Source organism: Diadema antillarum, unplaced genomic scaffold (assembly GCF_040938485.1).
Source record: "Diadema antillarum isolate AM-2024a unplaced genomic scaffold, OU_Dant_1.0 seq00000984_RagTag, whole genome shotgun sequence".
In the NCBI taxonomy this organism is placed as follows: Eukaryota; Metazoa; Echinodermata; class Echinoidea; order Diadematoida; family Diadematidae; genus Diadema; species Diadema antillarum.
Window position 1 is genome coordinate 80,651 of NW_027271824.1, and position 20,254 is coordinate 100,904.

The 20,254-nt window shown below is 38.5% G+C and overlaps 2 protein-coding genes across 2 annotated transcripts in view; one reads left to right on the forward strand and one right to left on the reverse strand.

Moving 5' to 3' along the window:
* On the reverse strand, positions 1 to 13,080 carry LOC139742184 (uncharacterized). Its single transcript, XM_071652762.1, has 13 exons — positions 12,988 to 13,080; positions 9,917 to 10,101; positions 8,312 to 8,519; positions 7,842 to 8,088; positions 6,527 to 6,666; positions 5,941 to 6,072; positions 5,300 to 5,515; positions 4,193 to 4,372; positions 3,152 to 3,257; positions 2,405 to 2,539; positions 1,620 to 1,718; positions 495 to 586; positions 1 to 189 (listed from the first exon to the last, which is right to left on the reverse strand). Exons 1-13 carry the CDS (start codon positions 13,078 to 13,080, stop codon positions 1 to 3), a joined length of 2,022 nt encoding a protein of 673 aa, XP_071508863.1.
* Positions 13,081 to 17,385: 4,305 nt separating this feature from the next.
* The window catches only part of LOC139742185 (centrosomal protein of 63 kDa-like), a 34,024-nt gene continuing 31,155 nt past the window's right edge, over positions 17,386 to 20,254 (forward strand). Inside the window, exons 1-2 of the mRNA XM_071652763.1 lie at positions 17,386 to 17,429; positions 19,656 to 19,766. Coding sequence (XP_071508864.1) covers positions 19,732 to 19,766 — 35 coding nt within the window. The 5' untranslated portion in view covers positions 17,386 to 17,429; positions 19,656 to 19,731. The remainder of the gene's footprint in view (positions 17,430 to 19,655; positions 19,767 to 20,254) is intronic.

Consider the following 20,254-nt stretch of genomic DNA (forward strand, 5'->3'; position numbering starts at 1 on the left):
TTAGATGAAAGTCGGGGATTGTGATTGGTTGGGACCAGCAAACTGTACGCGCCCGGTGTACATCTGATCGTACATGTGCGCGTATCTGTGTTCCTGTATTCCCATGTGATCACGGGCCGAATTGTCGATGGCAAACATTTCAAAGTTGTCGCGCCCCATCAACCAGTACGTGTACATACGTCCTTTACCCTGCAGGAAAACACAATGAGTTTTAAACAACAAAGAAAAGAGATGTGAAGTGCCATAGCATTTCTAGCTCAGTCACATTGAATTATCATTCCAATTCAATAAAGTTAATGGACAAAATAATCGTGTTCTGTTATCTTTGACTGTTACTGAACCCGAGAAAAGCAAACCGTGGCGGGTCGTGTATCTCAATGTAAAGTAAGAATGGTTGCTCTAAATTGTATTTGGTATCTACAACAGGAAGTCTAACATTTTGCCACTAATTGAGACACATCAATTAAAGCGTTACTATACAGCTTTCCATTTACCTTGATTTCAATTTCGCCGCGTTTCACCAAACTGAATCCACCGTACTCGAGCAGTCCCATGTATGTTGGATGACTCACGTGTATACGCCCCGCTAAAGGCGTGACCGTGAATAGGGATGAAACAAAACATGGATGGAAATATAGTGAAAATCAAAGATGGAATGAAGTATGACCCTAAAAGATTGGGACAAGAATTATGTGCGTGTAGGAGGCATGGACATCGAAAGCCCCCTCAAACAAGAAAACACCTACATAGAAGCTTTGTATGGGATGTTGCCGTTGCCGTGCACATTCAGATGATTCTGTTTTCTTGCCTGTCCGACAAGTTTGAAATATTGAGTTTAAAACCCTTAAATACGAGATTCTGATTGATTTGAACACTCCCAATGAACTGGCAAGGTGGTTGTTGAAAAATGAGTGGAACAGAATTATGCCATTGGTAAATCAATTGTAGTTTTCCTTTCAGCAGTATTTCTTACTACATTGTATATGCAATGGCTGGCGGAACTTGGGGGGGGGGGGGGACTCGCCCCCCCCCACTTTTTTTGCACATACAAGGGAATACATAAGGTGTCACCACTGTTGCCCCCCCCCCCCCCCACACACACACACACTTTTACCCTGGAAGTGCGTAAGTGGCACTAGAAAGAAATAGAAGTGTGAGCGCGGTAAGGTTATTATTATTTTTTTTTTGCCTTTTGCCTGTCAGCTGAAGAAACCCGGAAGTGGAATGAGAAAGATGAGCTGAAGACCCTTTTTTTTTCCTGCTGAAGAAACCCGGAAGTGGAAGGAGAAAGATGAGCTGAAGACCTTTCTCTTTCTTTTTTTTTTTTTTGCTTGTCAGCTGAAGATATCCGGAAGTGGCATCAGAAGTTGCACTAAAGGCCTATATTTTTTTTTTTACTTGTTACTCATGAAACCCGGAAGTGCTCCCCCCCCCCCCCATTTTGAAAACGCTCCGCTGGCCCTGTATACATACAGTTTACTGACACATTTAACACTATGCATGCCTTCATCTGTAGACCTACACTACGACTGTACATCAGCCCTTTCAACAGCGAGGAACTGAAAGAAAAAAAAAAACAGTTAAAAGAATCAAAGAGATGAAACGAAAGAGGAACTTACGCAGTCCCGTCGTCTGCATTCTTGACGCAGTATTGACCGTATCCCCAAAGAGGCAGTATCGGGGCATCTTGAGACCGACCACTCCCGCCACTAGTGGACCTATCAGGGACACGACACATCAGGGCCCCATTTCATAAAAGATGTTAGGATACAACCTTTGCTGGAATGACAACTTCCAATAGCAACAGCCAATGGTGGAAGCTGGATTCTTGTCGTTACCATGACAACCGCTATTCCAGCAATGAAGGGCTGCTATCATAATTATGTGAACTTTTTATGAAATGGGGCCCAGATTATACTTTGGTGCAGAAGTCATGTTGTGTAGGAAATTGACTCTTATTGACGACAATATTACACAATGTACGTGACAAAAATACACACCGTGGTATCAATTTCATCGGCTTTGTTCGATGAGTTAGTCTCAACGGCAATTGACATCTTCCTTTATCCTTGTTTTTCTTTTTAACTACAACCATTGTATTATGTTCATGACGTTACTGGTATAAAAAGTGTAATACGATCTCCACACATGTAGTAATTATATAAGGCTTACGATAGCAACATCGAGATAGCTCGCTCGAAGCATAGCTTGTCTAACAAAGTAACAACTAATCAAGTATTAGATTGCATTGCACATGTTAACAAAAACAACAACAACAATAGCTTGTTTATAAGTGAACATCGCAATTATAATGATAATGATAATAACAATATTGATTATGATAATCATCATCATCATTATCATCGTCATCATCTTATTCCTATGTATCCACCTGAACACTTACCAGTGTGAATACCGAAGCGGACCCTGATCTTGACGTGAGGCTTGTGTGGAACCTCCAAGCTGTTCACGTGATGGAGGAGGTCGACGGTCACGGTGGCGATCTCACCCACGTGACGGTTGTGACGGTTAGGCACTCCTGCGATTACAGGAGCAGGAGGAGAGGAGAAGAGAGGCGAGTAAGAGAAAGAGAAGAGAAGAGACGAAAAGGGAATATGAAATTAGATGAGATGGAAAGATGAATCATGACGGTAATAACAGAAGAGAGAATATCATGATATCATTAACATTACAAACATTACATATATTGATATAAACACTGATCAATAAATTACCCTACATCGACGTTGATAAGCAATAAATTGATCAGTATTTTAGTAGTAGCCATGACGAAAGAAACCATGGGCATACACTCTCGGGCAGGATTCGAACCTACGACCCCCGGACTGATCTCTGGACAGACGTCTTGTCCACTAGACCACCAAGCTTCCGCCCGACAGCTAGTGCTGGTTGTAATCCTCGAAGATTGCAGCGGTACTGCGTAATTATTCAAATTCATTGATATTCTTTTGTCGAGTTGTTTTTATTGCAACTGATTAACAAATTGCCGGACACCGACGTGTTTATGCCCAGACAGACAGACAAACAAACATTAGGCCTACGGAACCGAAAACATAACCTCCGCCCACCGTAGGTTTCACCTATACTGGCGGAGGATAAAGAGAGCCATGAGTTTGGATGCAAACTTTACCAGAGGCCAGCATATACGTTTCCCTGACAGTCTCCACTTTGTACACGTCATACTGTTCGATGCGGGAGTCAAACAGAACATAAAGTCCGTTCAGCATTTCTACCACCTGTGTGGAAATACAAAAACACATTGGAGAGAACAAATATGGATCACTATATCTCTCGTTGGCACAACTAACGTTACAACTGTTGAATTGTATAGTCGACATGCAATGTTTGCAGAGGGTTTTTTTCTATTTTGATGTGGTTACTATCCGTGTTATGTGGAAAATCGTGATTAAAACAAACTTCACGGAACATGTCATGAAAATTATGCAGTCTGCCATTCCATCGGTAATCATTGCACTGTACATCGCAGTAGCTGTCAATGACCAATGCTGTGTATGATTCATCCGAGATAAACAACTGAGTTTTCTTGATCTACATTGCAAAGAATGTCATGGCGATGATGCCAGCTGAGATTGGCTCTTTGAAATACATACATGTAGCACCCTCTACAAACTTCAAGGTTATCTGTGACTGTATTGTAAAAGTTAAGACCGTCGAGAGAGCAAAATAAGAACCAATTTGATGATTGAATTTCAGAAGTCACGGATTAGATGTGGAGATAAACGCAGACCGACATTTGTGATATAAATGTCACCAACAGCAGAAATACAATTTTCAATCGCGAAACCATTCATGTTTCATAAACGAGGCAAAGATCTTCGCTGTACACAGATACTCTAATGAGGTATACGCCCATGTGTATCGGTTAGTAATCGAGGGGAAAGTAGAGAGAAAACTGATGAGAGAAGGAAGAAAAACAGTGGACACCCTTGAAGGAGTGAAACCATACATTATAATTAGAGTCAACAGTTGGGTATGTTGGAAGTTGTATAACCAGCCAAAGAAAGACAGATGGTGAAGAAAGGGTGAGGAGAAAGAGATGGACGAGGATAAGAAGGAAGGTGATGATGACGAGGAGGAGGAGGAGAAGAAGGAGAACAGGGGGAGGAGGAGGCAGAAGAAGAAGAAGAAGAAGAAGAAGAAGAAGACCAACCTCCATGGGCTCACTACGGGCGCAAAGTTGACTGAAGCCAGCGATGTCGGCGAACATGACGGTGGCGCTCTCGAAGAGCTCTCCGTTCACCTCCTCCGTGTTCATCAACTTGGAGGCCACGGACGGGGGCAACATCAGATTCAACAGGTAGTTCGACCGCTTCTTCTCCTTGTTGAATTCCTTGACGACCAGGATGAAATAACTTTTATCAATGGTGTGAAATGTGCAGTTCTCCAATGGTTTTTCAAGAGATGGTTATGTATACGCTTACTTCGATAATTCTCATAATCAGAGGGTTCGTAGGGGTTGCCAATGAGCAAATGGTGCTGTGAGCAGACATTCCTGTTTCAAGCTGTTAAAGCGCTCTTCCCTAATTAAGATAAATTAGATTAATTAATTCTTAATTTGTGACAAAGATTTCCTACAATGCCTAACTGCTCTGAATCGTGTGCCTTTTTTGTTGTTATCGTCATCGTTATGAGTATACCATCGTTATAACCACAATCACCACCTAAAAGCTCATAGGTAGCAAAGATATATCTTAACAATTATCAATGCCATTTCACTACAGAAGATGAAGCAGCAGTTGCGTCCATGGGAAGATTTTGGATTAGCTTAATCGGCTTGCCACATCCATCAGCAGCGGCGCAACAGCACCCCAGACATCATCACAAATCATCTTCATATACATTGTATAATCATGACCATCAGCGTCACCACACTATCATCAATGTGAACTTCTCTACTATCACCATCTACATCTCTATCTCCCGCTCCAACAGATACCATCAATGATGTCAGCATCTCAGCCACCACTATTCCAATCACCATCACCACTGTAATCACCATCGTCATCAACACCACTACCATTATTTCCTAGCTTTAATCATCACCTTCTCGCCATCGCTCATCATTCAAACCATCTTTATATCAATGTCATCATCACCACTACCACCACCACCACTATATCACCACCAGCACTACCACCACCTTTACAACCAACACCAGCAATACCACTACCACCACAACTACTACTACCACCACCACCACCACCACTAAACTCGAACAGCATCATTCCACGCATCAGTTTCCACCACCATGAATGACCTTGGTCTGAGAGGCCAGAGTCAGGGCGTAGTTCTGAAGGACGGTGGTCAGCGACCAAATAGCCCGCAGAGTCAGAGGACACATGATGATGACGACGACGACGAGAAAGATGCTGACGGCGATATTCTCCGTGTCGTCCTCCAGCTCCTTCTCCAGAATCTGCAGAATTTCATCCGCCAATAGCTTGTGCACCTTCTCCAGGATGTTGATATAAACCTTACATCATTCAACCAGACAAAAATATTGGTAAGCCGATATGATGCAAACTGCCATATATCAGTCCCTAAATTTCTCCCAGTTTGCATTGTGAGTCAAAGTATCACTTGTTAATGTTTCAGTATCTCAGTTTAAGAGTCGGTCGATGTTATCTTAATACACAAATCACTGACATTAGTACACCACTATTTCAAGCTACTTATGAAGAATATTCTGATAACAAATAAAATGTGTGAACTAATGTTTTCCGTCTTTATAATTTTTGTCCACTTTTTTCTCTTTTTTTCACTGATTTTCCTCGTATTTTTTAACAAACAAACAACAACAACAAAAACAACAACAACAACAACACAACAATAACAACGAAACAAACGTGCCCTGAAGCAGACTTTTACTCGCACTATCTTCTTTCCATTAGAACCTACCGTCATACTGTCAAACCACAACGTGGCTTCTCTGAAGTTCGAAACCGTGGTGGCTACAGCATTCTCGAGAATCTCTTTTCTCATCTTTGTGATGGTGTGGGTGAAGTTTGCAAAGTCAGCGATATTGTCCACCTGAGTATAGAAGAGACAGAAAAACAAAGAGAACAAAAAAAAAACTCATTCAAACCAAATACGCCCATCACTCTTTCTCTTTCTCTTTCCGTTACGTATGTATATGTAAACCGGGTTCAAAGAATTCAGAACACAGCAGCTAGGTTGATAGATGGTGTAAGAACTCATCCTTCACATCATCAGCTTCCACTTTTTGGAATCTATTACCCCTTACAATAAGGAGTTTATCTTTCCTTGATTCTTATCATATATAAGGCATTAACCATTATACATTTCATGTCAAGCGCATAGTACTGAGAATTAATGATATATTAAGCGCTTCAATAATATGAATTATATGGTTTGTATCTATAGTATTCTGTCTTTGTGCATATGTGTAAAGCTGTTATTTTATGTACATAATTATTATTTGATCAAGGGAACACTGAAAAGCAGAAAATTAAAGAAAATGCACCTGTTCCTGGTAGAATTCCTGAATGAGAGGGGCGTATCTCTTGGCGGCTTCGTGGTTCCACGTACCAACGTTGTATTTCTCCATGTACCACACGTAGTCCTCGTGGCGCTCAAAGCCACCCAGAGTGTAAAACACCGTTCCTGAAGGAAAACCATATAAATCTTATCAGAAGGAAATGTTCGCACGCATGTATATTTAGCATATGTTTATCACGTGTGTTTTCAGTTTTCATATATGCACCACCTATTTCATGACCCAGTTATGTATGTCATGTCAGGCGTATCAGGGCAATTACCCCCCGGCTAAATACTGGTTAGTGGTAACGTTAGAGTAAAGATTAGGGTTAGGGTTAGGTTTAGCATTAGGAGTTAGGGTTAGGCTTAGGATTAGGTTCAGGATTAGGATTAGGATTTGGGCCAGGGGAAGGGGTAATTTCCCAAGACCCATGTCAAGTAATGCGCCAGTGAGTTTACAAGGTGTAATGACGTGAAGCCTTCATCCTCTAACAAACGAACTTGGGGAATCAGACGTGAGAATCAAACGTGAGAATCAAACGTGATGCAAAGATATATATTCCATATGTATTAGCTCAGCTGTTTTTTCCTCCCTAAAGTTCGTGCGTCTCTTTTGCCACCCTGAAAGTCAGAATCCGTTCATCAGTTCATAAGTTGGTATATTGGATAAGTGCGTAATTCTGTGACCTCTCCTCAGAAAATAAAACTGGAAATTTCTTCTTTTTTTTGACGGGGGGAACAATACTATAGATTTATTTCAAGTGAATTTATTCGGACGCCTTAACCCTCCCCCCCCCCAAAAAAAAAAAAAATGCTGTTATTCTCTATACATAAAGGAGCGTATACTCGGGTGACATGTGGTTAGTTTCTAATTTCTTTTTGGAAAACTCTGTGGTCTAATATAAGATTTTCATACACGATGTTGGGAGACACTATTTTTCAACCATGACAAATTTCGTGGCGTCTGAAAAAAAAAAAAATTCCTGGTTTAGCGAATGATTCTCTGGTGACTCGTAGAACTGAAGATCAGGAGTTCGAATCCTGCTTGGTGTATAAATATCGCTCTTAACGTAGATGATTCACTGGTAAGCCGGGGATGCCATGGCAATATATAACAATGGCGTTACCCTTTGGACATGTTGGAAGAACGGTGGCAGCAAAGATGGGACTGCCTTTAGTTTGAATTAAAAAAAAAAAAAAAAGATCATATACTGTAAAACACCACCACCACCATCAACAACAACAACAACAGCAGCAGCAGCAGCAACAACAAAGCTGATCATGGTAATCATCGCTCTTACCTAGAGTTCTCTCGATTCCGGTGTCGACGTTGCTGACAATGAGGAGCTGGTAGGCGACCAGGATCTGCCAGGACCCGTGTCCCTGAGAGTTGCCGACACTCTCGTACAGCCAGTCGATGAAGATCTGCAGCATGTCAGTGTAGAACTCGATCTCTCGGTACACGGTGGTGTTAGCATGATGCAACTGGGTCCGATGCGCCTCCAAGTTCTCTTTGAAATCCATTTTCTCTCGAAAGAATGGTAATTCCTGCAAACAAAAACAGGCAAATTGTCGTATTGACTATGACGTTAGTATTGTGAATGATTTTGATTCATAAATACTCCTATTTGAAACATGATAGAAAGTTGATGGAAGACAAATAGGAATTGATCGTGTTCACTACAAGTGAATAATGAAATCTTATTTCTAGAAGTGATAGTGAATATAATAATTTTGACAGCGGCAGTAATAATTTTTTAATATGACTCACGTTGAGAATGCTGGTTTCCACCGGCCATTCTTGGAGCTCGTCTAGAGCCTTGTCCGTCAGCGGGTACGTCTCGGTGAGGAACGCCGTACTGTTGGGGGCGATGACGCTCACATAGAGGGCCGTCATATCTCGCTCTCGCTGAAGTCGACTCAGCAACAGACCGATGTTCCGACTGAACTGGATCACGTTACGGATCTCGATGTCGACACTGAAGGCGACCAAGGGGACAGGTGAGATCAGAAATGATGTCATCAAATCAGCGTGCGTCATCTTCCCAACCCACTTTAGTAAGTTGTTTTTAAATTTCAAACATTGTAATAAACTTGGAAGTTTTTTGCTATACATTCGAGAACATTTCTATTCGATTCAAGTTTGAAGCTTGGGCCATTAAGTGAAACTGCTCCTTTAAAATCTTCAAAGTGGTTATCAAAATACAGTAACATTACCCGTAGTATCTATTACAGTGAATCTCCCAACTAATTTGCATACGTACTTGTGACCGATAAAACTGTTTCATTAAAAAATATATTTTACTTGGGATGTTTAAAATGCTATAACTTCCATTTTATGAGCAATTTCATGTTTAAAGTGATAGGCCTACCATTCTGGAACGATTATTTCACTTTATTGAAATCAACATGGACTGATATTTAACTTGAAATGCATGGTTCAATATCAGTCAAAATGAAGCCCCCCCCCAAAAAAAAAAAGGGAAAAAAAAAGAGAGAGAGAAAAAAAGAAAAGTAATCAAATTCAGGTTGAATTCCCTTCAAAGTCATGACAAAGTAATATCAATGATAACAGAATGTCATAGAACAATAAAGTGGATCCAACGTAAAGTCAAATTTTTTCCAATGACATATAGACGTATTAAAATGAAATTTCTATGACTTTTAAACGGTGAAAAGTCCGGGTTACATGAATGAAAACGTCAAAATTATATCACAGGTATGCCAATGTCATGTTTGTGTACGTCATAGCGATGACATACAATAATTTAAAGGACAAGTTCACCTTCATAAACATAAGGATTGAGAGAATGTAGCAATATTAGTAGAACACATCATTGAAAGTTTGAGGAAAATCAGACAATCCGTTCAAAAGTTATGAATTTTTGAAGTTTTTGTACAGTACCCGCTGGATGAGAAGACTACTGCAGTGTATGAATAACTTAGATGTCACATGCGTACAACAATATAAGGAAAATATAAAGAGAATTTCACAAAATTCCATCTTTTGAAAAAAGTACACATTCCCCTGACTCGTTACCGACAAATGTTATGGGTAATATTATTCCCCCTGCCTTTAGAAAGAGGCAAGTCAAGTGCTCTTTTATTATGCGAAAAAAGTGAAAATATGTTGAATTTTCTTTTACATTTTCTTTATACTGTTGTACGCATATGACTCACAAGCTGTAGTAGTCTCCTCATCCAGCGGTTCCAACACAAAAATTTAAAAAATTCATAACTTTTGCTTCGATTGTCCAATTTTTCTCAAACTTTCACTGATGTGTTCTACTAATATTGTTGCAATTTCTCAATCCATATGTTTATGAAGGTGAACTTGTCCTTTAAGAGTAATTCAAAGGGCGTGTCACGCTCCCACCTGTTGGTGTAGGCGATGATCCTGAGGTCCTCGACGGCTAGTATGGCAAGGGCGGTGATGGGTACGAGGACCAGTAGCAGCATCTTGGCCAGCTGGATTTGCTTGCCCCGATGGGTAAGAGGGTTGACCTGGCAACGACTGATATCATTGGGCTTTAGGAGAAGGTTCCGCACCACCTCGTCAACCTTCGGTGGAAAATAATGAGAAACCGTGGCGAGCGGTTTGACTGATCAGCTATTAGTCTACTCGAGTATTTACCGAAAGGATATCTGAAGAATTATGTGGTCCATCATAGACCGAAAAATGTAGTTAGCATACCGCATACAGCATATGATTTTCATGATAATTTCATCACTATGCACAAACGAGAATATTTATTCTTATATATGAATCTTATTTAATGATCAAACAATTTAAAAATGTAATATCCGAGTCAAAAGAAAAGGGAGTTTGGAAATTTGAAATCGATTTTTGAAAACTTTTAAATATCCCATGACTATGCAAACCGTTGTATCGAACAAAAGACATTTGTTAAAGATTACTGCATTGCTCGTGTTTTTGTTTGGGTTTATACGTGGGTGCATGTGTTCTTCTTCACGTGCGCTGAAACTGGATGGCAACTACGGAGCACAACGCACACGTATGCACACACACACACACACACACATATATATATATATATATATATATATATATATATACACTCAGCAAAAAAAAGAAAGTAAATACCTTTTCGAGTTCATATTTTTCATAGTTAATGAAAGTCAATGTATTATATACCATGTTAAAGGTAATTGGCTATCAACCCATAAGGTCAATATAAATTGAAACTTTAGGCATGAGTGAACACATTCGCTTTTGTCCTCCAAGGCACAAGAGTAAAAATTGCAAAAATTGACATGCTCTCTTTCATTTGCATATGCCCTTTAAGAGGACTATGATAACATAAAAAAATTAAACACAATGAGAGACATGAATGAAATGCTAAAAATAAGTTTTACTTCTCTTAATCTCATCATAACCTCAAATTAAAGTAAAGTGGGAAACGAAATGGGGAAAGTGAGAATTTTCTGTCAACTCAAACCTCAAATAAAATAGGGAGTAAGGGCACAAAGATGAATAAATGAACAGAATTTCATTTATTTCATTCTTTGATATAACAATTTAACACTTTATGCGACAAGTTCACGAGCCAAATGTTATTTACAATTTTCCAAATTTGAGAAATCAATTCAAATTCCTACCACTTTGTTAATATTGCTTCTTATCTCTTTTCATTTGAATTTGGATTTGACAGAAGATCCTTCATTTTCTCCATTATTCTTAACCTTTATTGATCTTTTAGGATTCAAGGAATATTATAGAGATCATAGATTTATTTTTGCAACTTAATTCATGTTTCTTATTGTGTTTAATTTGTCTTTTATTCTTATTGTTATATGGAAGAGCACTAACGCTTGAATGACAACTTGTTCATGTTTGCAATTTTTACTTTTGTGCCTTGGAAGAGAAATGCATAGATGTTCACTCATGCGTGAAGTTTCCCCTTTTAGTTGACCTACCAAGTTGATGGCCAATTAAATTACCTTTCATATGGTATGCAAAACATTAACTTTTAGGAAAACATCTATGAGAAATATAAACTTTAAAAAGTGTTAACTTTCTTCTTTTTTTTTGGCTGAGTGCATATGTATATATATATATATATATGCATATACATATATATATATATATATATATAGTGATATTTATATAATATTGACTGGTCTTGAGGGAGATACCAGAAAATATTGCCCAAACTGAAAGAATATTGCCCGAGTCGAAGACGAGGGCAATATTCTTTCAGTGCGGGCAATATTAATCTGGTATCTCCCTCAAGGCCAGTCAATATCATAATCATTACCTCTCCCCTATAGGTAAATTAGGAAAATATGTGAATACGTCTATACACTATGATATAGATCAAGCCACATTTGACTACGTGTAGATCATCACCAACATGTCGAATAATTGCAAAATTGTTCATCAATGGACATCATTCAACTCCAACTTCCAAGATACATGTTGTACATAGTAGTTGTAGTTGTTACAGACGAACTTCAAACATCTGAACGTCTTTACACTTCGTTTTTGCTTCTGTTTCAATTTGGAGAGTTGTAATAACTGATGGTCACTGTGCAGTTATTGAGCACAAATGGACTAGTCATTGTTTGACGCGTAGTGCTGCTGGAAGTGGTCGACCTTGTACGAGTTGATTTATTGGCATTCTTCTGCGGTGCGTGAGTCCCGAATTTGTGAATGTCTCCTCTTTGTGATTGACCTGAATGTTTACACGTAAAGTGAATGGCGAGACCCGGATGGAGGGTGATACGCACTAATATCGCCCGCTGACCTCGACGATCGATCAAAATACCAACTACAATTGCCCCTCAAAACTACCTCATATAGGTAATAATTATTGATATTTACAGATTGATCGTCAAGAGAAAAACGGTTTATGCACAAGTTATTCTTATTGCCGAATGTTCGGGGCCTCCCGTTCTTCAAGGCTTTGATTTGGTTTTTCTAACCGTTTTTCTCTTGAAAAATCAATCAGTTTATATACACACGGGAAGATGATGATAACAATGACAATTTATTAAACCCATACACGTCACCATGACGTCTGGTATTAGGGATGACCGTTTCCGTTTTATATGACTGAAGCGCAGAACATGAAAATTGTTCACAATATCTACCAAATTTACATACAAATTTGACGAAATGGACAGACACGGGCGCACTCACATACATGCACACACACACACACACACACACATGCAGGGGCGGATCCAGGAATTTCGTAAATGGGGGTGGGGGGGGGGGGGCTTAACAAAATTAAAGGGGCGCACGACCCCCCCCCCCCACACACACACACACACATTTTTTGTTTTAACAAAATAATAGATAAATAAAGGGCGCGCGCGCACCCTGGTGCGCCCCTCCTGGATCCGCCACTGCACATGTGTGGTATACACACATAACAAATGATATATGCACCACCACCATTTTTGAGACCGTCTCATACTTACAGCAGACAACGAACCGAACGACGATCTCCTTTGAGACTCGTGGTCCTCCGGGACGTCCTCGGGATCCACACACGCATTGAAGAACGCCCCCATTGTTTCCTTTCCTCATTCACTAAGTTATGTCAAAAAACAACTAAGATGGCGGAAATCTGTAAGATAGCGGAAATATCAAAGGGTGATGCTCGTTATTGCGAAGATTCTTGAATCCGAAAATAAAATAAGGTTCATTATTCCGAAGGTTCATAATTCCGAATTCATGATCCGAAAATGAAATAAGATTAGTAATTTGAATGTACGTTTTTCTGATGGTTCGTTAATCCCAAAATGAAATAAGGTTCGTCAATCCGAAAACGTAATGAGAAGGTGCGTATAGTTACGAATCTTCGGAATTATGAACCTTATTTCGTTCTCGGGATGCTTTTTTTTTTCACTTTTGATTTATTGAACCTTCGAAGTAAGGAACCTCTTTTCATATTCGGATTAATGATCAACAGACCATCGGACTAACGAATCAGGTTTATCGGAATAACGAATCTTATTTAATTTCCGGATTAACGAATCTTCGGAATAATGAACTGTATAAATAACCAGTATCCCATATATGGGCTTGAATAGGCCTACTAGTAGTCAGAGAAAGTTATCAGTGTGCTATCCGGTCAAGGAAGAAGCGGTGACGTGTTTTTGCTTTTCTTTTGTTTTTGTTTGTTTGTTCTTTCAATTTTCGTTTGATGGCTGTCGATATTCCTCCTTGTCAACATATGTCTTTAATCAAGTTAATTTGCGTACATTTCACCATAAAATGTATGTTTATGCCTAAGTAAACAAGAGGCAATAAAGATGCAATGAAGAAAACGATACTGTAGGTTTGACTTCAAAGTAATGTTTCATTGTAACAGATATGTTTTATTTAAGAGACTTCCGAATTTTGTTCTCTTTGTTTTTACTTTTCTCTTCGTTATATCCGCCATAGCTGGTAAAATATCATCGATTAATACTACTTCCATCATCACTAATAAAAGTACATAATAGTTAATAATGAACGATATTTCTCTATGTACATTGTTATGAATTGCATGGGAATACATAATTATGTTTGTATATAAAAACAACTCATTGGTTAAAACTGATGGTTGTCGTTTATCTCTTAATATGAACAAAAGGAGGTGATTCTATAATCATCTCCCTGGGATATCATTCTACACCCATGTGATGTTCGGCACACATTTTCCTCTCAGGGGTTAGAACGTTTTTCTTTGGTTTCGTATGCGTTTCTGGCAGTGTTTTCTTTCTTTCGTTTTTAGTAGTAACTGAATGTCGGAAGGACCTGATGCTTGACATGCTCCCCCTATTTCAAGAAATTTACATTTTCTTTAAACCTAAAAAAAAGATAAGGAATAATGATAGATAAAGTTAATATTTTTTAATGAAGAATACAATTTACATATATATATATATATATATATATATACATATATATATATATATATATATATATATACATATATATATACATAACATTGTAATTGCTCCGCTTATTGGCAGTACTAGAGATAGCAATAATAATGTCACAATAGACGAATGCATTAAATGCCAGTTGCCTTGATTTCAATTCAAAATCCGAATTTTCGGGGGCCTCCCCCTTCGTCAGGGATGAAAGTGCTCATAGTGTCTATGAGCACTTTCATCCCTGACGAAAATTCGGATTTTGAATTAAAATCAAGGCAATTGGCATTTAATGCATTCCTCTATTGTGACGTTATTATTGCTATATATATATATATATATATATATATATATATATATCTATGTATGAGATATTGAAATACAATAGTATTGAGAGCTGCACACAGAAACGCATATAGGTATGTCATTTCATGATCACTTTGAGCATCGTGTACGTAAAATCAAACTACATATTGTAGGTCATTCGTAACCCCCCCCCCCCCGCTTTTGCACCTATATTTGCCTGCTTTTTAATGTGTGCAAATCCTAGAGAATAATTTATCTTTTCAATTGTTTTGTTACGAGGAATGGGTTCCCTGCTCATAAAGCCTCTTTATATATCTTTATCATGACAGCCACTGCAACACCGAACATGTCACAAAAGAGAAAACGCAACAATTAACTGTGTTTCGTTATATCTGAAAATCTTATTGAATTAGCTGGTGAAACTTGATTTTTTTTTATTTGCAAAAATTCAAATTCTACCCAAATTTCGAAATGTTACAATTGCATTTTCGTTCCTACATCGTATTCTTGAAAGACAAAGTTACAGAAATATAATGATATTTAACTTGAAATTAATCAAAACATAAGTGATAAAAAAAGTACCATAAATTCAAAAAATGCAACGAATACTTACTTGATCAGATGGTCTCTTCAAGAAAAATGTAGATTTCAAAACGATATTCAGTTCGAAATTAATCAAAAAATAAATGATAAGCATACACATTATTCTGAACACATAATACGCTAGTAGTCCGGAAAATAATAATACGTCAGATATTCATCTCTCACGAAAAACACACTCAACATATTTCAATCTGTTTTCAGCTTTGGCTTACTGAACATAATTCTTTGTATCATATTGTAGAATCCACGCAAAAGCTCAAGAGAAAAGTTATGAGAGATCGTGAAAATGTCAAAACACATTAAAACGGACGACGAAAATAAATGATAAACACACATCGATGAAACAGTGCATCACAATACTAAAGTTTAGCGTTGTTTAAATAATAAACGTTAACCAAACGTACCATGAATTCAGAAAATGCAACAGATACTTACTTCATAAGATGCTCTCTTCAACAAAGCTGTAGATTCCAAGATGGCGGCGAATCACTGCGAAATTCAACGCTCCTCATTGGTTGCAATGTTAAGCCGTGTAAAACGTTGTGATTAAAATAGCATGCAGTATCCACACCAGTGAGTTTTAGGAGCCAAAGCAGACACCTCCTCGATCACCGTTCTTGAATAGAAGAAATATATATCGATATCAAGACAGTGACACACAAGATAAAGAGGATACACAAGATGCAGTGATGCAGGTATCATAATATGACAATGTTGTGTAATTTTCAAGTGAGTGAGCTAACCAAAATGTCGTATGATGACAGGTAATACAGGTAATCCACCTCAAGATGTAGGTGAGATATGCCTTCCGTTGATGGACGAAGCATCGAGATGGAGACAGAAGAAAACTCGAGCTATGTTGTTGCAGCAGGCCAGCAGAACTTGTAGGTCTTCATAATATATAAGTCGTATGTCCACCACGTTCGTCTTTATTAAGCACACACACACACACACACACACACACACACACACACACACACAAAACACGCACACACACACACATACATATACTGAGTATTCAACGAAGCTGTAGAATTTGTTTGTGCATCCTGACGCTGTTAAAAATATCTGAACTCCTACCGCTCAAAAAGAACCAGTAGAATTTGGGGGTCAAGTAACCATTTTAGTAGTGGATAAAGAAATACAAAGTTGATATGCCTGTAGTAGACAAAACATTCATATTTATTATGAATATATATCACTTATTGCACATAGATGTAGCTGCATGGTGCACTTTTATGAAATGTACTTATTCTCATATTGTTGTCTGCCATACAAGTGAATTATCATTATTATCATCATTAGTAGTGCTATGGCGTATAGTTACTACTATATCAGTAACAAATATCGTCATTATCTACATATAATAATCATTCATGTACATGAAAAACTCTTTAGATTAAAAAAAAAATGCACACACTCACGTATTCCAGTGTGTACAATGATGGCACATACTTCTGAACACACACTCAAAACAAAAAACATAAATCTTTATACTTTTATGTAGGCCTATTACTTTGCTGATGGAAATAACGTTGCTTTGAATTGAATTGATATTGAATCATACCTAAAAAAAAAAAAATGAAATGTATTTTGTCGAAAGTGGAGCTTTGTTACCTCCTTGGAAAACTTGGCTAGATTTAATAACTCCTTATCATACATTCCGAATTAAACAATAGTGACACATTTTGATTAAGCATTTTTGACGCATTCTATATTAATACGGTTTGATAAATAATTCTTCTGACATGTCTCCATCCTTTGACTTTCAAGTAAGTAGTGAAAATCATCTCCTATACGAGCCAGATTGCAATGAATACACAGTCTATTTTGTCTTTTATCTCCCTTTTGTCTTCCAATATCCCCCCCCCCCCTCTCCATCCTGCTGATAATTTGTAAAACTTGGATAAAGAAGAAAAAAAAACTTTGTGGAATACTATATGGTGCGGTGTATTACGCAACGCTGTTGCGCGCGCAGTGTACATAAAAAAACACACACAGTGCACTTAGTGCAAGTGGTGCAAATGCAAGGGCAATAAGAGCGGACACAACAAAATACGTCATCTTGCGGCGGTAATTTGAACGAATTTGTAAGTTACTATCGTTAACATGTACTTTGCCTGTGGTTCAGGCACATTTCCTGTGTACATAAAATCTCAGGAGTTCGTTTTGTCATCTTACTGATATAGTGTTACATAAATGTAGAGTTTTAGTTGTACTCGCTGATAGGGATTGGGAGTGAGTAGCCGCAAGTTTTCAGTTTCAGTCCCACATATTGATTTTTTTTTCGTAGCCGGTGTCGAAACGTGTGCTCCACTTGCACTGCACTGGCACTGCTGTCCATCCTTGAGCGTTAACGTTAGACCAACTTGAATTTTCTCACTCGTACTTTAGTTTACTTGGGAGTAGCCCCGGAGACCGCGCCGCAAGGCGCCACACTTCGTGTGGCGGCTGTCGCAGTTAACTTGGGAGTAGAGACTTATAAAACATCTGCTGCAGGCTTGTAATGTTGATGTGTGCCCCCATCGGCGTCACTTGTGCTTGAAGAGTTTAATCATTGTTAATCATAAAAATAAAATACAGTTCTTAGGTGATTGTGAATAAGCTTTATAGTTACCTTGGCTTTAGTAATAGCTTAACAATAACAGTTAGCCTGTTCGTGTTAGGCTTTAAACGTTTATTTGTTTGCTTCGTTCTGTGTATGCAAAGGTGGGTAACTTGACTTGAGGTAACTTGAGAAGAGTTTCGGTTGCTCTGCATATTCTACTACTTTAGCTAGATGATGAAGGTTTGGAAGCAGTCTTGTTGTCATCTGTTGTACTTTCTTGAGTACATGTACAAATGTATGCTAGATCCTCACACACCCTTTCTTGTATTTGGGATGAAAGAAGGAGCCCGCAGCCACACCAGGCCGGCCATATTGCAATTAAAATTTACTCAGTCTCGCTATGTTAGATTCTACTCTAGTCTCAGGTGTCGGTCTTGGTAGCTATGAATTTTGAGATCTATCCAGTGAGGTATGTCTCATTCCATTGGAGAAGGTGGCTGCATTTAATGCTTCTAGTTTTTGCAGGAGTCACTCATGTGGAATGCTTTCCTGTCAAAAGCTTTCCAAAAATCCAGGTATAAACAGTCACTGTGGGCACTATCAATCAATCTAGTCCATTCCTCCAAAGTTAAGTCACACCTGGGATCTCCCACTACAGAATCCATGTTGGTCATTGGACAGCAATTTGTGTTGTCGTGTAAATGTTTATCAATTTCGATCCTCACCAACATCTCCATGATTTTGCACTTCGCTGACTGGCCTGTAGTTGGCAGGATCACTTTTCTTCCCCCTTTTAAAGAGGGGCACTACAGTAGCTTGCCTCCAAGAGTCTGATACAGTGCCCTCTTGCATCAGCTTGGTATCATTAAAGATGATTTGAAGTGGTATGCAGACTTCTTCACGGACCTCTCTCAATACTCCAGAGTGGATTCCATCCAGTCATGGCGACTTGCTGATGTCCGACTTGCAAAGCAATTTGTCTAATGTTATATTCTCGTATGGTGAAAACACTCTTCAAGAAGGCATTTAGAATGACAGCCTTTCCTTGATCTGATTTGGCCCATGTGCCATCCTGAGTAATTTGTTCAAGAATGCCTGGATTCATTTTTGATTTACTTCAAACATAATTCCAAAAGTTCTGTGCATTCTCTTTCGCTTCCTCAGCAATTTTGTTTTCAAAGGCTGCCTTGGCTCTTGTAACTTGTAACTGTTGCTCTGTTTCTGTATGTTTTTATAAGTTTTCGCAGTCCTCTTCAGATCTGCTTTTTTGATATTCATTCCGAGTCTTGTGCTTCAAGTTGATTGGCTACATTGTAACAGCATAAACATGAGTAAAAGTCTAGTACAACAAGTGTAGCTGTCACCTGAAGTACAACATTTAAGTTTTGATGTGAAGTTACATGTCTGGTTGGGCATCGGGTGGGCTATGCAGGTCATATCATTCTAAAACCACACAACAATTTTGACTTAATTTTTACAACCCCCAGTACTACTTGAGGTCTTGGTTGACAGATTTCCCCTTTCTTGGCCTGGTATGTGTGTCTTGGCTCATTCCTCGCGATATATGCATAAGCCTTAAACGCAGGAGGCAGCTGGGCCCAGAGGAGGATTTTTCTGAGTGAATGCCCATGCTGATGGAATTACACACATAAAACCAGTAGTGTAGGCTATTTTCGAAATATGTTGGAAACAAAATGAATTATGTAGAGATCCATGGCCTATACAAATAAAATTTGTAATTTTCATGTATTGTCCATGTCTTATGCAGATGAAAGTGATTGAAGAGAAAATGTAACATCATTGTCCTAAGGCTACAGGAGCTTCCAGTGAGTATTCCACCAGCCATGGGAGATATACAGCAGCAAGCTCAGATGGCTGGGTAAGTCTGGTAATGTGTATCTGATTCCTACATTATGTCACTTTTTCAGTCAAATTACATATTATGTAGCATTTATCCGGTGCTTTTAGATGAAAGATTTGCACTTATTTGTCAACAATGCAAAATCAGAGTTTTGAAACTTTTATTGCAATGTAAAGAGAAAATCATGTCCTTTGTCATGCGTTGTTATTTGTATGTCTGATGATATAATTCATGTCAAAGCAATAGGTACAGTAAGTAAACCTTTTAAAAGCAACTACAGTGTACTTATCATCATTCATTTTGTTATTATCATGATAGCAAAATCATGTCGCATTCCAACAGCCTTTGAAACTGATCAATGTTTTCTCCTGTTCTCTGACAGAATGGGTGCATATGTCAGTTTGAAATGTGACTTAACCTGTTGAAGACGAGTCCGGAGAATACTCGGGCAGGTGTCTGGGAAATGCGTATAAAATCAGTCTGTCCTCAATGAGTTAATAGTGTAC

What these genes read in the sequence shown, in the direction of transcription:
- LOC139742184 (XM_071652762.1), bottom strand. Translation starts at nt 13,080, where the DNA reads ATGGGGGCGTTCTTCAATGCGTGTGTGGATCCCGAGGACGTCCCGGAG. An exon ending in TGGAAACCAGCATTCTCAAC is followed by an intron (nt 8,089 to 8,311) that starts GTGAGTCATATT and finishes TTTTGTTTGCAG; the next exon opens with GAATTACCATTCTTTCGAGA. An exon ending in GCGGCGAAATTGAAATCAAG is followed by an intron (nt 190 to 494) that starts GTAAATGGAAAG and finishes GTTTTCCTGCAG; the next exon opens with GGTAAAGGACGTATGTACAC.